The sequence below is a fragment of the Sinocyclocheilus anshuiensis genome, unplaced genomic scaffold (assembly GCF_001515605.1).
Source record: "Sinocyclocheilus anshuiensis isolate Anshui unplaced genomic scaffold, SAMN03320099.WGS_v1.1 scaffold338, whole genome shotgun sequence".
In the NCBI taxonomy this organism is placed as follows: Eukaryota; Metazoa; Chordata; class Actinopteri; order Cypriniformes; family Cyprinidae; genus Sinocyclocheilus; species Sinocyclocheilus anshuiensis.
Window position 1 is genome coordinate 465,058 of NW_015542339.1, and position 21,316 is coordinate 486,373.

Consider the following 21,316-nt stretch of genomic DNA (forward strand, 5'->3'; position numbering starts at 1 on the left):
GTGTTATGTGACCATTCATGCAAACTGTAGCATCATGCTACATAAGACAATAGATATGATTTATATTCCGCTTTTAGTCAAAACTCACTTTAAACCACCATTGAGTGTTTGTAATAACTTCCGATTGCCGTCTAATGTGTGATTTGGCCATGTAATGCTGCTGAAATTAAATATGTTATCAGAGCAGCGATCATGGAAGAGAGAACACAAGCAGACAGCGCTGGAAGCTGCTAATGCTCATCAGTAAATCAGTGGAAAATAAATAGAAATCATGATTCTGTCTGAGCTATGCATTTTAAAACGAACACTAACTAGTGTAAATGTAGCCTAACAGATGTGTAAACTGAAGACTATTTGAGCTTTATTAAAACTATTTTGCACTGATTTATTGTGTTGGTTACATTTTGTTCCTTTGTGCAGTGGCTCAGGAGATGAGCCTTTGAGTTTGTATAAACATCAACAAGCTGAAAAATAAAACCAAAGTTTTATTTTTTTTAGATAATGTAATCTAGTTAAAATTTATTTCATAAAATTGGTATTGAAAAAGTATCGTTCAGGAACCGGTATTGGTATCGATATCGAAAATTTTTAAACGATACACAGCCCTATCAGAAAGCTTTAATTAGTGTTTCAAAGATGAACGAAGGTCTTAGCGTAGGTCTTTGGAATGACAAGGTGCGTAATTAATGACAGGATTTTCATTTTTGGGTAAACTAACCCTTTAAGGCTGCAGTGAAATTTGGGCAAAATGTCACCGAACAGCTGTTAATGTGCTTTACTTTTACTTTTTGGGCTATTACGTGGGCATTAACGTCATGAATTTATGGCTTCTTTCTTTCTCTTTTTTTTCAGTGTATGCTTGATGAATGAGGCTCTCATTCAAATCCAAACAAACTTGAGGGCCAATTTAATTTGCTTCCCGTGTAGTTTGTTTAACCCTAGATTAGGAAATCAAGCCCCAGCGAACTTCACTGACCAACACACACACAAAGTCACTTGAGAGTTTGGCAGGGACGGCCCGCACATGGATACACAAACACCATGCCCATTTCCCTGTGGCTGCTTGGCGACTGTGACTATGGAAATCAGACTTTCTTTAGCTCAGTCTCTCTAGACCTGTGGTGCGCACTAGGATGCCCCTGCGGTGGGACGTTAAAGTGCTTTATTGGACACACAGATCAGCCAAAAACACATCCCAGAATGGACAGAGAATCCGTAGATTTGAAGAGGAATCTACATTTGTTTTCCTGTAGTCTTGCATAGCCAGACTTGCATGAAATTCTGGCCAAGAATGACCCAATTAGACCTGTGAAACGACCATTTTGTTTTTTATTACTGTCTGTAGGAAGAATTATCTCAAATATTTGTTGCCACTATAATATGGGTAAAAAAAAAAAATCTCTATGGTAAACAGAAAAAATTGGCAGAAATCAAACTGTCTATTTTTTTTTATTATTATCATTATTATTTTACGCTCAAAGCAAAATATTTCTATTTGTGAATGTTAACTTTTTCTAAGTGCCTTAAAGTATCTCTCAAAGATTTGATGCCAATAACCTGGCAAATCTAGTGATTCTTTGATGCTTATTGCAATCCAGTACCATATAAACAACTTCAAAAAGCCATTATTTATCCCAGTACCTGCAGTTTGCATAAAACCAATCAGTCCAGATTTTTACTACTGCTTGACATTTTATGTGCAAAACACATCAGGCCATCAGTGAACAGAGCGTGCCTGCTGAGACTAGTTTACCTTCCTTTTTCTGATATGCATATATATCTTTGCATACTGTTTGCATGTTAGAATCTCACCAATCTCAAATACAGTGCCGAGTGAAGTTGTACATTCAGTTCACATCCAGACACTTACTCACACCTGTAAATAAGACTAGTCTGTGAGTCTCTGTAAGTAAGAATGAGCAGTCATCGTAACTGAGGCATTGTGTCAGTTTGAGTGCTCTGTCAGTGTCTGTTTATCCTGTGATTCATTTGAGATTCAATCGAGACTCCGAGCAGGTGTGCAGAATGACAGTGCATCATACAGAAGAGCTTTGTACTGCTTCTAAAACCTGTTACAGATGGTTTCCTTCCCTAAACATTGAAAATAAACTGTTCCAGTGGACTGAAAATGAATTTTGGATGTACCCAAAGAATTTAAGATGGTACTTTCATCCTTCACTACCTTGTTTTTCTGTCGAGAGTCTCCTCCAGCTGTTCAGGGTAAGTGGAGTAGGCCTATGGGTTAATAGACTTAACTAGCTGTCAAGATACAAGTGGAAAAAAATGGAGTACAGAGGGTTTAAACATGCAGGAGCGTGAGAGGATTACAGCTCTGTGTCCATCTCTCATTACAGCGTGTGAGTCATCTCTAATCTCGTGTTTTCTTTCTCTTTCAGGCGTTTAGGGATGAGCTAGAGGGACTGATCCAGGAACAGATGAACAAGGGGAACGACCCCACAGGACTGCTCGCTTTGCAGCAGATCGCAGACTTCTTCATGGCCAGCTCCGTAGCCGGCTTCTCCACCTCCCCCCTCAGTGAGTATCACCATAGTGTGGCTCATCTACACAGGAACAGATTGCAACATTCCTCCAGTCCTCCGATGTCCCAGACTGCCCCACTCCTCCACCTGTTCAGAGTTATACAGGTCGCTAAATAACAGATATTCCCATAAACAGACATTGAGGGAGGAAATATGACTAGCCGACTCAGGAAAGCCTTTGCATTCTTTCATCTTACTTCTTCCTCCCTTATCACCCCATCCAGCCCCTCCGCGCATGTATCTGTTTTCTCTCTGCGCTCTGCTATGCAGAACTAGTCAGCAGAACTTCAGTGAACCCCTTTCAGTGCTTACTGTACATTCAAAGTCATAGCCTAAATCTCATTAGGTGTCTGTAGACTATGCACAGATCTAGGGCATAATCTAGAACATATAATGGAAAAAGGTATGAGATTTAAAAATAAGACATTGATAGTTTATTTAGATATAAAAATGATATAAATGGCAATGCCCTCCTCTCTTTGCCCACACCATTTATGTAAACAAAGTTGCAAAAACAGGCCATTTAAAATGTGTCATGGTTGTGGTTTTTGAATAATGGCTGTCCACATTTGCACATATGAGGTCTGTTCAGTGGAGATTTTGAAAGCAGCAGTTCTCAATCTTGCGCTGTATACTGAGCTCTAGATTTATCCAGCTTGGAGTTCTATAACGCGTTCTGAAATGAGTTCCGGAGCATTTAAGTATAGTTCTGGAAAGAGCTCTGGAACACTTGGCTATCTAAAGTTCAAGGATGAGTTCTGGAATGCTTAGTTAACTGGAGCTCAAAGATGGGTTACAAAATGTTTAGTCAACTGAAGCTCTAGAATGAGTTCTGCAATGTTTCGTAAAGTGGAGTTCTGCAAACACTTTTGGAATGTTTAGTAGGGCTGGGCAAAAAAAAAATGTTTCCGATTAATTGTTTTTTTTTTAAATGACGTCGATTCGATATCGATTCTCAAATGCTGCGAATCGATCTGTTCCGGTATTTATTTCAGCACACATTTAAAACAAGGTCTGATTAACATGAATCTTATCATTAATCTTCTCCACTAGATGTCACCCTTATTTACCTTGCGCGATGTTACAACAGAAAGCCTGTCATTCATTCAGCGCTTATCATGGCCATACGTGTGATTCGCAATGCTCCGGTGAAATGCTATAAGTAATACTATAAATCTGCAGAAGCATTTGATATCACGCATAAGGCGCCATGATTTCGCAATCAATGAATGGCGGATGGCGCGGCGCACTGTTTTGTTTACTACACACATACTAAAGCGCGGATGACGCTCGCGGTGTTTTCAGCTTCTGCCGTCTCACTATATGATGATATGAACACAAATGTCATCTCCAGCTGCTCTGAGAGTCACTTCATTAGCATTTTACAGTTTCATTTGAGAAAACTACATCATTTGAAAACTACGTCATTTCACATACACAGCAGCTGCAAGTTCGTCACGGCAACCGGTCAAAATAAAAGTTTAGTTTAATGTGAAGAAACTGTCAGAATATATTACTATTTAGCAGTCTTAAGTCTCAATGCTACTACTGCTAATAAATATTAATAAATATTTATTTTTAAAGGAACAATCACATCTGTTTTCTTTTTAATTTTAACAGTAAACCTCTGTTGTGCAGCACTTTGTTTGCCAAAAAATAAAAGGATTTAATTTTCATTTGATAAGGATAAATTACATTAATGTTTTATACCATCATCTGATTACCATAAAAATTAAGAACATTTTATAGGGCCCTATTATTGTTTAAAAAATGACCCTATAAAAAAAAAAAAGAATAGATTACAAATACAGGCATGTCTTTTTATTAATTCACCATTTGTAAACTGATGTTTACTGTTAATTTTTTGTTTAAATATCAATAGCATTTGTATTAAAACTATATTCACTGAATGTAATCAAAAAATCGAGAATCGAATCGAGAGCTTGCGAGTCGAAATCTAATCGAATCGGGACATCTGAATCGATACCCATCCCTAATGTTTGCCATCTGGAGATCAAGTATAAATGTTTAGCCAGTGGAGCACTAGAAAGAATTTTGTAATGTTTAATCAACAGGAGTTCCTGAAACTTGTAATAACTGCAGGTCTGAAATAGGGATGTGCGGGTCTAGTCGACTAAACGGTACAGCTCCTACTAGTCGACACTGAAAACAATAGTCGATTACACGACAGAAAAAAGAAAAAAAAACAAAAACATGATTTTATCATTCAAATTACCGTCATTTTAACATTGCATTTTAAAACATTTTAAATAAGTTAAAATAAAACGTTTGAAAAATAAAACTAAATTTTTACCTCAGACCTCACATGCGTTTTCTTCGTGTCAGTTGCGGCGAGTTCAAAAATGACCATGCGAAAGACGAGAAGGTGTGGGATTATTTTGAATTAGAAGGAAACGGAAAAGTTTTGTGTAAACTGTGTAATGTCAAATTGTCTTACAATAACTGTACTGGAGCGATGCGTAATCATATTCAATACAGGCACGTAGGCGTTAGCTTAGAGTCAAGTCACGTCATTCACTACAACCCGTTGGTGCTGCGATCCCGTCTGCGCAGTCTATTCCTCTAACGAACACCCACTTCGGTGGTGGTGCGGGATGTCCAGGCGCTTTTGAAACTATCGGCTTGCTTTTCGTTATCTCTGCGTGCCTGCGACTTCAGTTCCTGCCGAGCGCGTTTTTTCAAGTGCAGGAATTTTATTGTTAATCGCCTCAGGTCCCGTCTTTCACCAGACCACGTTGATAATTTCACTGAACAAATAATGCATGGTCTGAGTAAGTAAAATGGGCATTGTTGCATCGTTTTGTTTTTAGACTATATAGCCTACACGGAGTACATTTTTAAAAGCCGTTTTAATGCTATTTCTTGATAAACCTTCCTATTGTTTTTGACTTGTGTTTTAATATGTTGGCTAACGTTATATGAAGATTAAGAATTCTGTCAGGCTATTGATTGATTTTCCATTGTTCTGCATTTCCCCAGCTGATTTGAATAAGCTATGCTTTGGCCGACATTGAGTGTAATGCTCTTCTTTTTTTTATTTTTAACGACCGCCTAAAATGAAATGATGATAACGCTAGGCAAATGTGCGGCAAGCGGAATTCATTGAGGGATTTGACAGTGTGATTCATATTTTAAGTATTTCAAATATAGGCTATTATATATGCTACACGCACGCACAGAGGTTTTTTCTTCTAGTCGGATACAAAACTTTCGTTTAAACGACAGTCAAATTAGTCTTCGCGCACATCCCTAGTCTGAAATGAGTTCAGGAATGTTTAGCCATCTGGAGTTCAAAGTTGAATTCTGGAGTGTTTAGTCAGTGGAGATCTAGAAAAAGTGCTGAATTATTTAGTCAACTGGAGTTCAAGGTTGAGTCCTAGAATGTTAAGTCAGCTGGAGCTCTAGAATGATTTCTGAAATGTTTAGTAAAGTGGAGTTCTGGAAACACTTTTGCAACATTTAGTCATACGAAGTTCAAGGATGAATGTTTCTGGTGAACTGGAGTTTAACAATGAATTCTGGAACGTTTAGTCAGGTGGAGCTCAAGAAAGAGTTCTGGAATGGAAAGTATACTGGCGTTTGCGAATGATTTCCTGATACTCGTAATAACTGGAGGTCTGAAATGAGTTCTGGAACAGTGAAACTCAAGAAAGAGTTTTGGAATGCGTAATCAACTGGAGCTCTAGAATGAGTTCTAGAATGTTTTTGCAACTAGAGTTCTGTAATATACAAACTGCCATTCTGAAAAGTCTGAGTATTCTTGATGTGAAGTGCTGACTGTGTTTATTGTAGCTGGATCTTTTGTATGGCTGAATTGAGTTTTTTTTTTTTTTTTCTTTTTTCTTTTTAAAACTATTATTCGATTTCCTTACTGTTCTTTGACCAGAATCCCTCAAGGTTCTAAATAAGCTACGGTAAATTGATTACAGCAGTGTTTTTAGCTGTATAAACTACATCAGTCTTAACTAAAAACATCTTTATTAGATTCAGGCATATCAGTGTTTCATGGACACTCTCAAGGTGTTATCAGTTAATCAGGACACAGCACTTGCTTTTAGTCCGAGTTTGATTAGTATCAAGGTATCGATTACACCTGTTTGTTGTCCATTTTCCCATGACAGCAGTATAGAAATGTCAGTTTCAAGTTGTGCGCTTAAGTGGGCTAATAAATCTTTAAGTGAAGTCCATCTTATAAAATGGTTCAAACCTGTTCTTGAATTGTCCCTTGTTGCTCTTATTTCCCAGGTTTGCGCATGGTGACCCCAATAAACGACATGTTCAGCATGGAGTCCAGTACTATGGTGAAGGGAGAGAAACAGATCCGCTGCAAACTGGCCTGCCTCTACAGACTAGTGGACCTGTTCAGTTGGGCCCACTTGACAAGCTGTTACGTTACAGTAAGGCACAGCATATTATAATTAATATCGCTGCCACAGATTAAATATTATACTTGTTTTTGGTGTCAATATTGTAGAACAAGGAAGTGAAAGTGAATGATGTACATTGTGTAATCCAGGGTTTCGCAATCCATTCCTGCAGGCGATAAACATTATAGTTCCACTAATCAGACACTCCCAGTTTAATACATGGAGAAAGATATCTGCTTTCCCATTCATCATCAAATTAAATTGTTATTATTAAATTATACATGTCTACTTTTGAATGGCTGTTAATGGACAAAGATGCTTTTTGTCTTCATAATGCTGTAGTTACAGCATCTGCACTCATGCTGAATAGCTTAACCAGGTGTGCTAAAGAAGGAAATATCAAAGTATCCGGATGCCTGTTGGAATAGATGAAGAAACCCTGAGCTAACTTGATCAGGAGAGGAAAAACAGCTACTTATTTGTGTGTTTTAAAACTTGTAGGTTCGTGTCAGTAAGGAGCAGGATCATATCATCATCATCCCCAGAGGACTGTCCTTCGCTGAGGCCTCTGCGTCCAATCTGGTAAACAAACTGTCTGTCTTGCATTATAATGGCAGAGCCTGATAGCAGTTCTGGGAACGGCTCGAGCATCACACCACAGGGCTGCCGGGGTCACTTTGAGTGGTGGCTTTAGTTGAACTTGCATTCCAGTAGGACTTAAAATAGATTGGATTCAGGCTTGTGCGGTTCTTACCATCGGAATTCATTTATCAGTTGATTAAATGATAAATAATTACTTAATGTTTCCGTTTTGATAGCTTCAGGTTATATTTTGTGCTGCTTTGGGTTTTTTTTTTGTGATCTAGCAGTCTGATTAAATTATTAATGAGACAATAATATTGCCTAGAGCTTAATAATATGTGCTTTCCTTTGTGCGTTTGGGATTTCTGCAGTCTGATATGTGCTGTGCACAGAGGGAATGCATTGGCAGACCTTGACTGAGCTTAGTGCTCGTTGCCAATGTGTGGCATGTGCTTAATCAGCCGGTTATTTCTTTGAAATCTCAGAGTGGGTTTTGGATTTGTACTAGCTTGTGTGTTCATGTCCGTCGGAGGCTTTTAGTGCCTGTAGTTCATGCTTATTATTTTCTAATCGTATTGCGGTGGTTCTTAATCCTGGTCCTGGAAAACCCCAGCAAAAAAGCCCAAAGTATACTGTGAGTAGCCAAACACGTAGCCCATACACCATTTGATAGCATGTGTGAACTCAACACACTAGAGTGTACTAGAAAATATCATCTTTGTCCAGTGTCTGCTATATCTCTCCAGAAGTTGTGAACGGTTAAAAATGTCTTTGTACTCATTTAAACTAGAATTGTGTGTATATCTTAACCCACACAAGCGCTCATAAACACGAAAGTCTATTCTTCGTATTCACCTCCAGTAGTTTTTCGTTCTGTCTCTTCTGTTTTTTTTCAACTGTGAAAAAGCCCTAGATATTGTTGCCACCTTGTGGACCAATTAATTTGTGCAAAAACACTCAAGGTGTTTGTCTACACTTGTTCACACTGGATCTGTAGTCAAATCAGATTCTGTTAAAGTCAAAGCTTTTAATATGTTTATAGCTAACCACCCTAATAACAACACACTTTTGAAGGTAACATGGTAAGTACCAAGGTTTTTTCTTACTACCGTCATATAACAAAAGTGCACATGTCAAGTTTATACAAGCATTTGCGACTGCATTTACGCCCTTGCTAAGAGTTCACTTCTGGCTCATATCTGCAAACCACAAGTTAGTTGGTGACGAATAGAACCGAACCAGTTCTTGAGGTTTCGCTTTAGAGCGTTTTTCTCTCCCGCTGGCGTATTAATGAGTTTTGACACGCTGCTCGTGGTGGATGCTGTTTTGACAAATTCCTGCCAATCAGGTGATTTAACACTGGAACAGATTTGTGAAGCACATTTGTCCTCCTGCCTGCAGCATTTATGACTCAGTGAACAGAACTGAAAGCGCTTGAGGCGAACAGTGGCAGTATCCACACTCTTGTGCTGGCTAATGCTGTTTTTAATGCAGCGCTATGCTGAATTGTGTTTGGGCTTGAGTTACGACCAGTGCCACAAACACATTTTTCACAGTCATGAAAAATACACTCAGTCATTGTGCCATTTCAGGATTAGGGCAGATCAGATTTTTTGGTCATTCATAATAGGTGCATGTTGACCTTTTATGCATGGATCAAAGCCAGTACAGGTTTGTCCAGTTTCTTTTTTGTTTGCATGGACAGTGAGAGTTAGATAAAGACCGATCTCGTTTGCATAGTCAGAACATACAGGATTTTTTGTCTCGGTGTGTATGAGAGCGATAGAGCGAGATCTCAGTGTTGCTGACAGTCATTCAGAGCTCCTGTTCTCTTCTGTGGGCGTGGCCGTGGGGACGGTGCCCGCTGGAATGAGGCCAGCAATCTGGGTCAGAGTTTTATTAACCCTCTACACGATCACTCACTTTCACACTCTCCCTTCTACACTCATTATTTCACTAAACCCTCTTAACAGCGAACAACATAACATTAACACTAGATTTTAGCACTTCTTGAAGAGAAATGTCTGTGCCTTGATGCAGGGGGGTTGCGGGTAGTCCAAAGAGCCAAGTTGCTATAGGTGCGTCCCAATTTGGTTACTTATGCACTCTTCAAAGCCATTTTGTGGTATAAATAGTGTGATATTACATATTAGTAATAATCCCGAAAAGTGTCTTCAAATACCTAGATGATGCACTTAATGATCACCATCAGAATGATGTTGGATGGCAAAATAACCATATATAATTCATAATTCCTAGACCGTTGAGTATATAGTGCATAAGCTGCATCCCAAATTACGCACTATGCACTGTGCATTTATACACTATGCACTTATGTGATATGTACTCAACCATGTAGTGTATGAATTTTATATGCAGTGCTGGGTAGTAACTGATTACATGTAATCTGGATTATGTAATCAGATTCCAAAAATTAAGCACTTGTAATTATTATATTTTAAATCAGATTACAGTTAGGCTACTTTTTATGGATTACATGATTACATATTGTTCTGGACAAAAACATTTCAAACCTGGAAGACTTTGGGTGTGTCATTGTTGTTTCCATGTTTGTTCATGCAGTGAACATTCCCATGTTTTTGTGAGTTTAGTTAATATTTCAATAAGTTTGATTTTTTTTGTCAACTTACTACTATCACTTGGGCCTTTCCTACAATGCACAATAAAAAAAAAAGAAACACAATTTGGGGTATTATTAATGTTCATAGCCCACATTGTGCAGGATGGGTTACGCACCAAAGTTTAAGACTACTGAAAAATAAAAGTATGGGCACATTAGCAAAGTTTTGCAGGCTAAAAATGTCCATTATATAATGTCTGTAATGTTTCAACATATGAAGCACATCTCACACAGACGTCACTTTCAAACCAAGCAGCTTTCTGTTGGTCAACATGGTGAATCCAACCTGAAGCTGTTGAGAAAAATGCATGGGGAAGTTCCCAATCCCATGGATTTCTATGGAAACGACTGGATTATACCCATGAAAACCTGCCAAAGAACAGTACATGTGGCCGCACCTTAAGAAGTGTGTTCAATTCCCTAACCGCAGGTATGAGCAATGTTGATTAGTAGTGTTTTGCTAAAGCAAGCATCACTGTAACTCTTACATAATGTGGCATGAGATTTCATGTCTGTGGAGTAACTGCTGTAAACCGTTCCAAATGTTCATGTAACAGGAAATGCAACTTTGTAGTTTTGTTTTTGCCTTTTTATGCTTCTTATGTGCCCTGTTGAAAGTGTTTATTTCACTCCATAAAAATCTAGGAATGTGCTTTATTTATAAAGATGACTATTCATGTTTTAGCTGGACTGTTTTATAAGAAAGATGTCAACAGAAATCAAACCACACATAAGTTTAGTTTTCCTCTGGGATGTACCCTACTCTTAGCATTTATTACATCATTAACTAAAACCACCTTTAAATTACAACTCTCTCTCCAAATGAGATGCAATATCTCGTGAGAGAACAGCTAGATCTTGTTTCAATCCATTAGCATTAGTGTGGTGGCATAATGCAGCAGATATGTCAGAAACAGAAGTGGACCAACTTCCTGTGGGGATGTGCTAGTAAGCGCTGCAGTAAGAATTGCATGAGAAAGATGGGGAGTGTGTTTTTGTGTCAGAACAGTCACGTGATGTCAGTGCCGTGTATAAATATGAACTGTATGAGGTTGGGGAGTATTTCCCCATTGGTCATCATCTGTTGACGATACCAGGAACTGGAGGCTTATTTAAAACATTAACTGAATCATCCACCGGTTCTCAGTGTATCTCAGATGACGGTTCCTTCAGTGTCAGGATTAATAGGAAATGAGAGATAGTGTAGGATGTGGAAATAAAGAGCGATCAGATGCTGTATCTGTGCTAATATGAATTTCTTTAATAAAGCTTGTGTAGCCTCACAGTTTTTTGGGTTTTAGGAGGGTTCAATGTCTTTAGCCTACATTTTTACAATCATCTTCAGTGATAAACTCCATTGTGTTTCTTTGGTTCTCCAGGTGAAGGTGAATATTCTCGGTGACGTGATCGATCAGGGCTCCACCAACCTGCAGATTGACCCGGCTGGCTTCAGCCCTCACGCTGCCATCTACTCCGTGAGGCCTGATGTGCGCTGCGTCATTCACATAAGCACACCGGCCACTGCTGCCGTAAGTCTCCGTCCAGTCACACCTGCTTCTGCTCCACATGCTCTATCAACGGTTCCTAAGTAAAATGTAGCTGAAATTGACATTATAACTGTGAATCACCGTGACTTGCATTGATCTCTTCTGTCATGTCAGGTGTCGTCTATGAAGTGCGGCCTTCTGCCCATCTCTCAGGAGGCTCTGATCCTGGGTGACATTGCCTATTACAACTACCAAGGCAGTCTGGACGAGCAAGAGGAGCGCATAGAGCTGCAGAAAGCCCTCGGACCATCAGCGAAGGTGAACTACCTCCTGTGCTTGTCATTAGCTATGTTTCCAGCCACCTATTTTTATGCGCATTTTGGAATATCGCATAAAAAAAAAAGTTGGATGGAAACACCAAGATGAGCATAAATTCGAAAAATGCACACACAAAAAAAAACGTACACGCTCAAATAAGTTGGATACATTTCTTAACTGGTGAGAAAACGTGCATAAACTATGATGGAAACACTTTTACTGAATAAATTCCTTAATGCGCATCAAAAAAGAAATGTGACATAAATCTGGACCAACCAACGGACCGATCTCATTGCACAGCATCTGAAATGCTAGTTTTATCGTTCTAAAATTCTTGAGCTAAGTCGTCAGAATGCTTTGTTATAATTAACTCCCAGAACTGCGTTCCCAAACAGCAGGCTCCGAAAATAAGATAACATGACCATGATTCGTCTCTGCACTCTGAAGCTCGTAATTTATTGTATACAAAAATTATATACAGTGCTTTCTCCTACTGCAGCAAATTACATTTTTCTTCGTAATGTTTAGCGCAAGTTAACCAGGAAGTGACGATTTTGTTCTCTTCAACTCGCTGGATGGAAACGGTGCTTTATTCGCAAATGTTTTATGCAATATTCCAATTTTGCACATAAGTTTAATTCGTGACTTTGGATGGAAACATGGCTAATGTCATTGAGAGTGAAAGTGAAAAATGCCGTTTGTAAATGTGCTTGAACATTACGTATTTGTGGTGTGTGTTGCAGGTGTTGGTTTTAAGGAATCATGGGGTTGTAGCTCTCGGCGAGACCATTGAAGAGGCCTTTCACTACATTTACAACGCTCAGTTTGCCTGTGAAATACAGGTGAAACTTTCTTAATTCTCTTAGACTTTCACAGTTTATTGGACTTTAGTGATGCTTTTTAAACACAAAAGTACACATGGCTAATAGAAAGTCTGGTGCTGTTTGGGTAATTCTGATGGCTGTAGTCCATTGAAACATAACTATACCAAGTTGTGTATATCTTATAGGTCATACTAGACTGACTCACAGGCATTTATTGAAGGGCAAAGAGCAACCAACATGTTAGTATTGTAGCACTAACTTGTCTGTAGAACATGTTTTTGGTCTGCCCAAGTTTTAATGTGATGAGACAATGATTACAAATGAAGCACAAACTTTGAAGGGCTTATTTTGACGGACCCAGAAAAACATTTTCCCTCCAAATTCCATTTTTATTTTTTTTTTTATACACGTTTTTTTGTTTAGTTTTTCCCTTGTTTTAAATTTTTTGTTTTACTTGGTTTACATTTTTCTCGGCTCTGTTTTAATGGTTAAATTCAATTTTAGTAATCAAAAAGCATGCCTAATTAATTGAAATCATGAAACTTAAGCAATTTAACAATTAAAAAATTGAACAAATTAAATTTAAATCAATTTTATTTTTTACAATAATAAGTCCCTGTGAAATGTAAAGTTTTGTTTTGTTTTTCAGAAATTCCATCTTGTGTATTATAATTTTTCTGGTAATCAAATGAAGGTGTAAAACATGAACAATTTAATTAAATGTAAATTAAACCACCCCTTTAATTTTAAGGCAAAGTGCTGTGCAGGTTTGGTGCTAAAATTAAATCATGGAAAATTTGTGTAAATGTTCCTTAAAAAATACAATTTTAATAATTAGTAGTAGTATTACACTAAGACATGCATCCTACTGTATCAGCATATTCTACAGTCTTTTTTCTAAGTTGAATTTTAATAAAATGTTCGTATTTATTTTATAATAAGTTTGTATTGTTTACTATGTGTCTGTAAGCTGATACGGCAGTAAATTTCAATAAAACCATTACATTTCTGTAAAATATCTGCACATTTCTCTGTAGGTGAATGCGCTCTCGTGCGCTGGAGGAGTGGAGAACCTGATCGTCTTGGATCTGGAGAAGTACAGATCTCGGACGCAGGGGGTGGCAGAAGCCGGGGTCAACATGGGCTCTCAGCACAAGTGGAGGCTGGGAGAGCTGGAGTTCGAGTCGCTCATGAGAATGCTGGACAACCTGGTAAGTGCTTGTGTGAGACTCGCTGCCAATGAGAGACAGATACAGCGGACGAGTGGATATGAACTCCGCTTTAGACCAAACCATTGAGCCAAAAACAGCCCAAAGCGTCTGCTAAATGACTACTTACTACTAGTCCAGCTGTGTTTGAGAGGAATAATCACAGTGGAGAGACTGCAAAATCACTTATTTCTTCGTCTTTTAGTCTTTTTCCGCCCTCCTTCCTCTCCTATTAGGCAGACGAACGGAGATAGACGTAAAGAGAGCGAGCCAAACCTCTTCTCTCTTCTTTCTTTCTGTCTGTCTCTTTCTCCAGCTGTTTTCTCTCTCTCTGTCCGTGTGAGATAGGGAAGAACGCAAGCATGTGGAAAGTCTGTTTTCTCAGCCGCGGCAGAAGAATGGAGTGATGTGGAAGATGATAATGATACGGTGTGTCACTCAGTGAGCCTCCGTCACCAGCTCTCAGTGAACCAATACGGTTGCAGCGTTTGGTTACATAATGTGCTTGAAACGCAGATTTAAAAAGCGCCTTTTGTAGTTGACAATTTCTTTCTGCAAAGTCAGTTTCCAAGCAGCGGCTGATTATATAAACCAATTCAGTTGAATAATTCACAGTTGAATTATTCATTAAGCTCATTTATAAAAGGCATTTAAATCATTTAAGAATAGGTCTCGTCCTCATAGTTACTAAAATTTAACTAGTTTTTCATTTTTATTATTAAATATTTAATTTTATATATATATATGAATTGAAGCAATTAAATGATGAATTTTTTTTTTTATTGTTACTAATTTGACTTCATTTTTGTATTATTGAATATTTAAATAATACTATTCAATTTATTATTGTGTATGTATTAAGAATATATGCATTATAAATCATTATATAGTTATAAATATGTAGCATTTAATAAATGATTTAAAATGTATATATTAATGCATACGCAATATTACATTTGATAGTATTATTGACATTTTTAATGATACATTAAAATAAATGAAATAAAACATTCTAGTAAGTTAAATTTTTGTAGCTACACTTTTATGAAAGCTTAAAATTAATATTTCATAAGTGCAAGTACTAAATATTGACTGACTATCTCTCTCTCTCTATATATATATATATATATATATGTATATATATGAACTGCATAATACATTTTTATTAAATGTATTAATTTATAAAAAATTTATTATTATTATATATTTAAGCTCATTCATAAAAGGCCTTTGAGTAATTTATCTCCGAAAGCAATGAAATATAAAAATTGGTCTCATCTTTATATTTTCTAGAATTTGATTGGTTTATTTTTATTATTAACTGTAATTGTAATAGCATTATTAGTACTATATATTAAAATTATATGTTATTTTAAATATTTTGTGCATTTATCTTAATATTAGCAATAGTTAGATTTAATTTAGTTCATTATTAATTATATTTGTATTTATCTTTGTGTTTTTTATATATTTATTTATAGTTTGGTGCATATTTGTAGTTCTTGTTCATAGATAGTATTTATGGGTTTTGTTCTTTGGCAAACTTTTTTTTCTGTTTCAAGTATAAAATTATTTTGCATACTTTTTTCTATTTTTCATGTATGTTATAAACATTTATGTTTTCCTTTCAGGGTTACAGGACAGGCTACATGTACCGGCACCCCATCGTGCGGGAGAAGCCGCGGCACAAGAGCGAAGTGGAGATTCCTGCGACAGTGACGGCGTTCATGTTCGACGACGATGACGCTCCACGCTTCCCTCTGAAGTTACTGCAGCAGCGACAGCAGAGAGAGAAAACACGCTGGCTCAATTCACCCAACTGCTACATGAAGGTGAACGTGTCGGACGGGGCGAGCGAGGAGAACGGACGCACCAAGACCATGGTGAGGCTCAGCTCATCTCTGTTATGGTCATCTGAGATTTGTGCAATCCAGTTTTTGAATGGGAAAAAAAGGGAATTGCTGTAAAAGTAGTAAATCTTTCTTATCAGACAGGATTTTGTGGATGAGCAAGTATGTGGTTATTTCCTGAGCGTACCTTACGGCAGATGAAATGAACTCATATTTTTGTCATCACAGAAACTTTTGAAGTCTCATAACTTCTGTCAGTTGATTGGAGGCCGCCACTGCCTTCAAGCCTGATGCCAAACACAGTTCCCTCCTGACCTCTAGTGGTCGAGGCTTTATTATTACAGCTTTGGCTGCATTTTTAGGGCCCTATGAAATTATTCTGCATTCCATTTTTTTTTTCCTGTTTTAATTATTCTGGATTCCATTTTAATGCTTAAATACAATTTTGTTGATAAAAATGCATTTCTATTTAATTGAAATCATGAAACTTACATCATTTAACAATTTATTAAAAGTTTAAAAAATACATTATCAAAAAAAAAAAAAAAAAAACATTTTTGGGGCCCTTGTAACATTGTTTTATTTTTCCCAGATTCTGTGTTTTCCGTTTAAGTAAAAAAAAGGCATGTCTAATTAATTGAAATCATGAAAAGTTGAGCAACTATTACATCTTTAGAGATGCAAATATAAAAATTTTTAAATCTCAAATTCTGTTTTGTTTTATTTTCCTTATTTCCATTTAAATGGTTTAATTACATTTTAATAATCATAATACATGTCTACTCAATTCTCAATTGCATTCATAAAACTTTTTAAAATTGTAGAGCTTTTTATAATAATTGAGTCCTGTAAAATGTTTTATTTTGTTAGAAATCCTTTGTCTGTTTTAATTTTCTGGATTTATGACTCAATACAAATTAAAGGCATAAAAAATTAACAATTTAATTAATCTTTTAAAATGTAGTCAAATAAAAATGTTAACCGTTCTTTGCCAAACAAATTGCTGCACTGCAGAGGTTCTCTGTTCAAATTAAAACAAAGGGAAGAAATTGTGATTATAAAATAGTGTTCATAATTTTATTGTTATATTATTTATTTTGAGAAATATAATCTATTATACAGTAGTAATATATTTCTGTCACAAGTTATAAACCTAACTATTATTTTGACAGGAACTTTCTGTTTATATATGATGATAGTTTTATTGGTGAAATGACTCTCAGAGCAGCTCTGGAGATGAAGTTCATGTGTTCACGGCCTCATGTAGTGAGAATGTACCACGAGCATCATGCATGTTTTAGTACTAACTGTGCCGCTCATTCACCAAGAATGAAATGTCAGAATTAGCCAAGTCTGAATCTAGCTCAAAACTAGACATTTGAGCATATGTTTTCATGGCAGAAATTTGTTCTTGGTAGGAATGAGTTTGACAGAATTTTTAAAAACTTTTTCAAAACAGCAGTCCCTAGACTTTTACACCGACTCTGAATGAAATCTCAGCCTGTATTTATCTTCCTGAATTCTGTACTAAATCTCTTTCTCTAACTCCTCCTCTGCAGTGGATGAAGTCCGATGACGGTGGAAACACCAGCGGGACTCCGATCCGCATTGAAGATCCCAACCAGTTTGTTCCTCTGAACACGAACCCCAGTGACGTTCTGGAGAGGAGAAATAAGGTGAGAAATAGACAAATACCATTTTTGCATTCACACTTGCTCCAAAAGCAAAATAAAAAATCTACAATAACATTTCTGTGACTTTCCAAATAAAGAAAAAAATATAATGAGATTATTATTACTTATTCATGCCATTTCAAAACATCAGTTTCTTTCTTCTGTTGAACACAACAGATATTTGGAAGAATGTTAATAACCAAACAGCTGACGGTAGCCATTGACTCCCGTCCATAGTTTTTTTCTATACTATGGAAGTCAATGTCTACCGTCAACTGTTTGGTTGCCAAAATTCTTCAAAATATCTTTTTTTTATTATTTTTTATGTTCACCAAACGAAAGAAACTCATACAGGTTTGTAAAAACTTGAGGATGAGTAAATGACCGAAATTGAATGAACATTACTTCTTTTAAAAAAATTAAACTGTAAAAACTTTACAACGCTAATAACTGTGGAAACACAGGTTCGCAGTCTGTTAAAAGAGTCCATCAGGACTCTTATCCACCATTTCATAGATGTTTCTGAGTCTTAAAGAGCTTTCTTGTGATCTTTTCAGATTCGTGAGCAGAACCGGTTTGACATGATGACAGCAGGGCCGCAGTCACAGCGGCTGGCAGGGATTGTGGTGGAAAGACCGCCGGTGAGTGTCAGAGTGACATTACCATAAACACAGACCTCCGTGTCACTAGGTGGCACCAGATCCTGTCAGAGACAGTTGAACCGTAGTGAAATGAGCATCAGTTTAGGAGGAGGAAAAGGCCTCATGTTTCAAAGCTAGGGATGAGCCATACCTCTTATTTTATTTTCGATCCGATACCGATATTTTCAAGCCCAGGATCGTCGATATCGATACCGATACCTCTAAACTAAACTGATCTTTTAAATTATTAAAAGAATATAATCAGTAATTATACTCACTTAATATTAGATTTTAAAGCCATGTTTTTAAAAATTTCATAGGCCTTTTTTGTTTACACTGTCAGAAATAAAATATCCTATAATTGTATTTTAGCCCTTTACTGGGGCAGTAACCTCAAAGGTGCAACTATACCCCTAAAAGGGAGCATATTAGTACCATACAAGTATGCATGCATAAGGGTAGATAAGTTACAAAGGTGCACCTTTAAGGGTACCTCATGAAAAATAAACATGGTGTTAAATACATACTAAAATGTATTATTATTATTGCCATGGTAAATGTGTGGTTACTGCAGTTTTAGTACAAATACTGTGGTAAACTGTGGTTACTGTAATAAAACCATGGTTAATTTTTGTAAAAAAGGCTGTCAGGCTAAACTTTAGCATATTTCTTTCTGACAGATTTATTAACAGCAATTACAGAACAGAACACAATCCATTTGAACTTTTAACAACCAGTTTAAATAAGTTTACTTGCAAAAACTAGCCAATTTAAAATTAATATTTCATGTACACAAAAGTTTGGGGTCAGTAAGATTTTGTAATTTTTTTTAAGTCTCATGCTCACCAAGGCTGCACTTATTTAAAGAATAAAATAAAATAAAAATAAAAAACGTAAAAGCAGCAATATTGTGAAATATAACAATTAAAAATAACTATTTTCTATTTTAATATATTTTAAAATGCATCTGTGATCAAAGCTGAATTTTCAGCATCATTACTCCAGTCTTAAGTGTCACATGATCCTTCAGAAATCATTCTAATATCATTTGCTGTTCAAGAAACATTTATTATTATTGCTGCTTCATATTTGTGTGGAAACCGTCCTTCAATTTTCAGAATTAATTTTATATATAGTAACAATGTTATGTAATGTATGTAATAATGTGGCAATGGTTTCTTAAGATCTACTTAAGCTTCTGATGCTTTTGGGAAACGCAGCCCTATTTGAACAAGCACTGTGAGCCATGCGTCAGCAGCGAACGCTGTCTGTGATTGATTGGTTCTGTCTTTCAGCATTTGCGTGTGTTCCGATGAGCAACAGAAATGGTTCTATCCAACACAATTATTCGCTAATATAGTCTATTTTTCCACTTACAAGCTTATTTTATGCACTGAATTCCTTGATAAATAAATAAAATTAATGGTTAAAAATGCACTTTAGAATCGATATTTTGATGTGAGGATTGATCCTTTCGGGATCGATCCGCCCATCCCTATTCAAAGCAGGGTCTTATGAAGCTCTGTTTTTCTTTTTAAGAGACAGTCGCCAGTCCAGGTAAAATCCCAGGGAGTTTTATGTGTCGCTGTGTCACGGTTTTCATTTTTGAAATATCTGCATGACTCCTTGTTACATCGAAATCTTGTAGTTTTGGATTTGCGGTGTTCTCACGTCATATTTTGCGTTTTAATATTTGAGGATTTGTGACTTGTCTTGCTTTTGAATGCACACAGTGATCCACACATCTGATGGTCTGTGTGTTTGAGTGGTTTTTGTCAGCGTTGTGACTCATTTCATAACTGAGGTGCGCTTCGAGTGTCTTATTTTGTGTTCTCTGCTCTGCCCCCACACACACGTGCAGCCGTACATGGGCGATGACGAGGAGCAGACGGGACCACTTCCTCCAAACCCCTTCAGCGAGCTGAGCGAGAAAGTGCTGCAGGACTACCAGAAACGAGCAGAACGGCAGCAGCTCGGAGTAGACGGTAAAACACGCTCACGAGTCCCTCACACCTCCACCGTACTCTACAGTTCGAGTATATATGTATATATAATACCGTTAGGGATGCAACGATTCACTCAACTCGCGAATCGATTCAGGATTTTGATTTCACGATTTGATTTTCTCTATTATTATTTTTTTTTACAAAATGAGATTAAAGACATTATACAGTAAATGAAAAGGTGTTGTTTTATTAGGCTATTGCTGCACGTTTCTTTGTGAAATTGAAATATAACAAAACTAAATTGAAATTTTAAAACAAACCCCAAATCAAACAAGTAAGTTACACAAATAAAAGAAATCTCTTAATATGAACGAATTAAGGCTTTGTCTGTGCTCTTTCCATTTTAACCACGATCCAAACAGAGATGATGCACACATGCAACATGAGCAGTGTTTAATTTAAATAAGATTGTATAATTTCAAAATTTGAAGCCAAAACAGAATGGCCCTACATTAGCTTTGTGAAACTCTACTACATAAAACATCCGCACTGAACAAAAACAGCAGATGGGCTGAATGAGACAGTAGGTGGCGCTTATGAACAGCAGCGATACAAAGCAAGTGGTGCATTGTTACATCCCTACTAACCCCAAACTTTTAAACAGTGTTTCACCTTTCAGACTGGTGTAAACTAATAAATAAAGACCACTGTGATGCATGATACCTCCTTGCTTTTAAGATTTCCTCACATATATATATATGAGCCAGTCAATGCTAATGGTATAACTCGGCCCCTCATAGCTAAAAATCAATACAGTGCATCTTGCACAGGACTAACTTGAATGCACACAGCCAAGACTGTCTGTCCTGCGAGCGTCTTACAGCTGGGACAGTGTCCTCGCATGTTAACCTGTCTGTCTGTCTGTTCACTAACCAACTGACTCCTGCAGATGAAGAGCAGCTCACGTCAGACGACGCTTCCACACTCTCTCAGTCAGTGTCTCCACAAAACACTCCCGCTAAAGAAGGTATAGCACACTGAAAGAGCCAGCTGTCTCACCTCACTCAACCTCAACTGTGACCTCTGTGTGTGTGTGAAACACTGCACGGTTTCACTATGATGATAATTAATTTCTCACAAAGTATAAGCTAAAACAATTAAAATCATTTTTTGATAATTGAAGTAAATCTGAAATAAAATATAAATATTACATGAAAA

General features: G+C 36.9%; 1 protein-coding gene across 3 annotated transcripts in view; it reads left to right on the forward strand.

The window, feature by feature from the left end:
* The window catches only part of add3a (adducin 3 (gamma) a), a 111,218-nt gene that overhangs the window by 84,520 nt on the left and 5,382 nt on the right, over positions 1-21,316 (forward strand). For 2 of the 3 annotated variants that reach the window (XM_016489663.1, XM_016489662.1), the window contains 12 exons: positions 2,397-2,535; positions 6,807-6,958; positions 7,430-7,510; positions 11,531-11,680; positions 11,813-11,956; positions 12,700-12,798; positions 13,818-13,991; positions 15,620-15,871; positions 17,398-17,514; positions 18,069-18,152; positions 20,014-20,137; positions 21,048-21,125. In XM_016489663.1, the coding sequence (XP_016345149.1) occupies positions 2,397-2,535; positions 6,807-6,958; positions 7,430-7,510; positions 11,531-11,680; positions 11,813-11,956; positions 12,700-12,798; positions 13,818-13,991; positions 15,620-15,871; positions 17,398-17,514; positions 18,069-18,152; positions 20,014-20,137; positions 21,048-21,125 (1,594 nt within the window). The remainder of the gene's footprint in view (positions 1-2,396; positions 2,536-6,806; positions 6,959-7,429; positions 7,511-11,530; positions 11,681-11,812; positions 11,957-12,699; positions 12,799-13,817; positions 13,992-15,619; positions 15,872-17,397; positions 17,515-18,068; positions 18,153-20,013; positions 20,138-21,047; positions 21,126-21,316) is intronic. The other variant, XM_016489665.1, reaches the window with a different exon arrangement.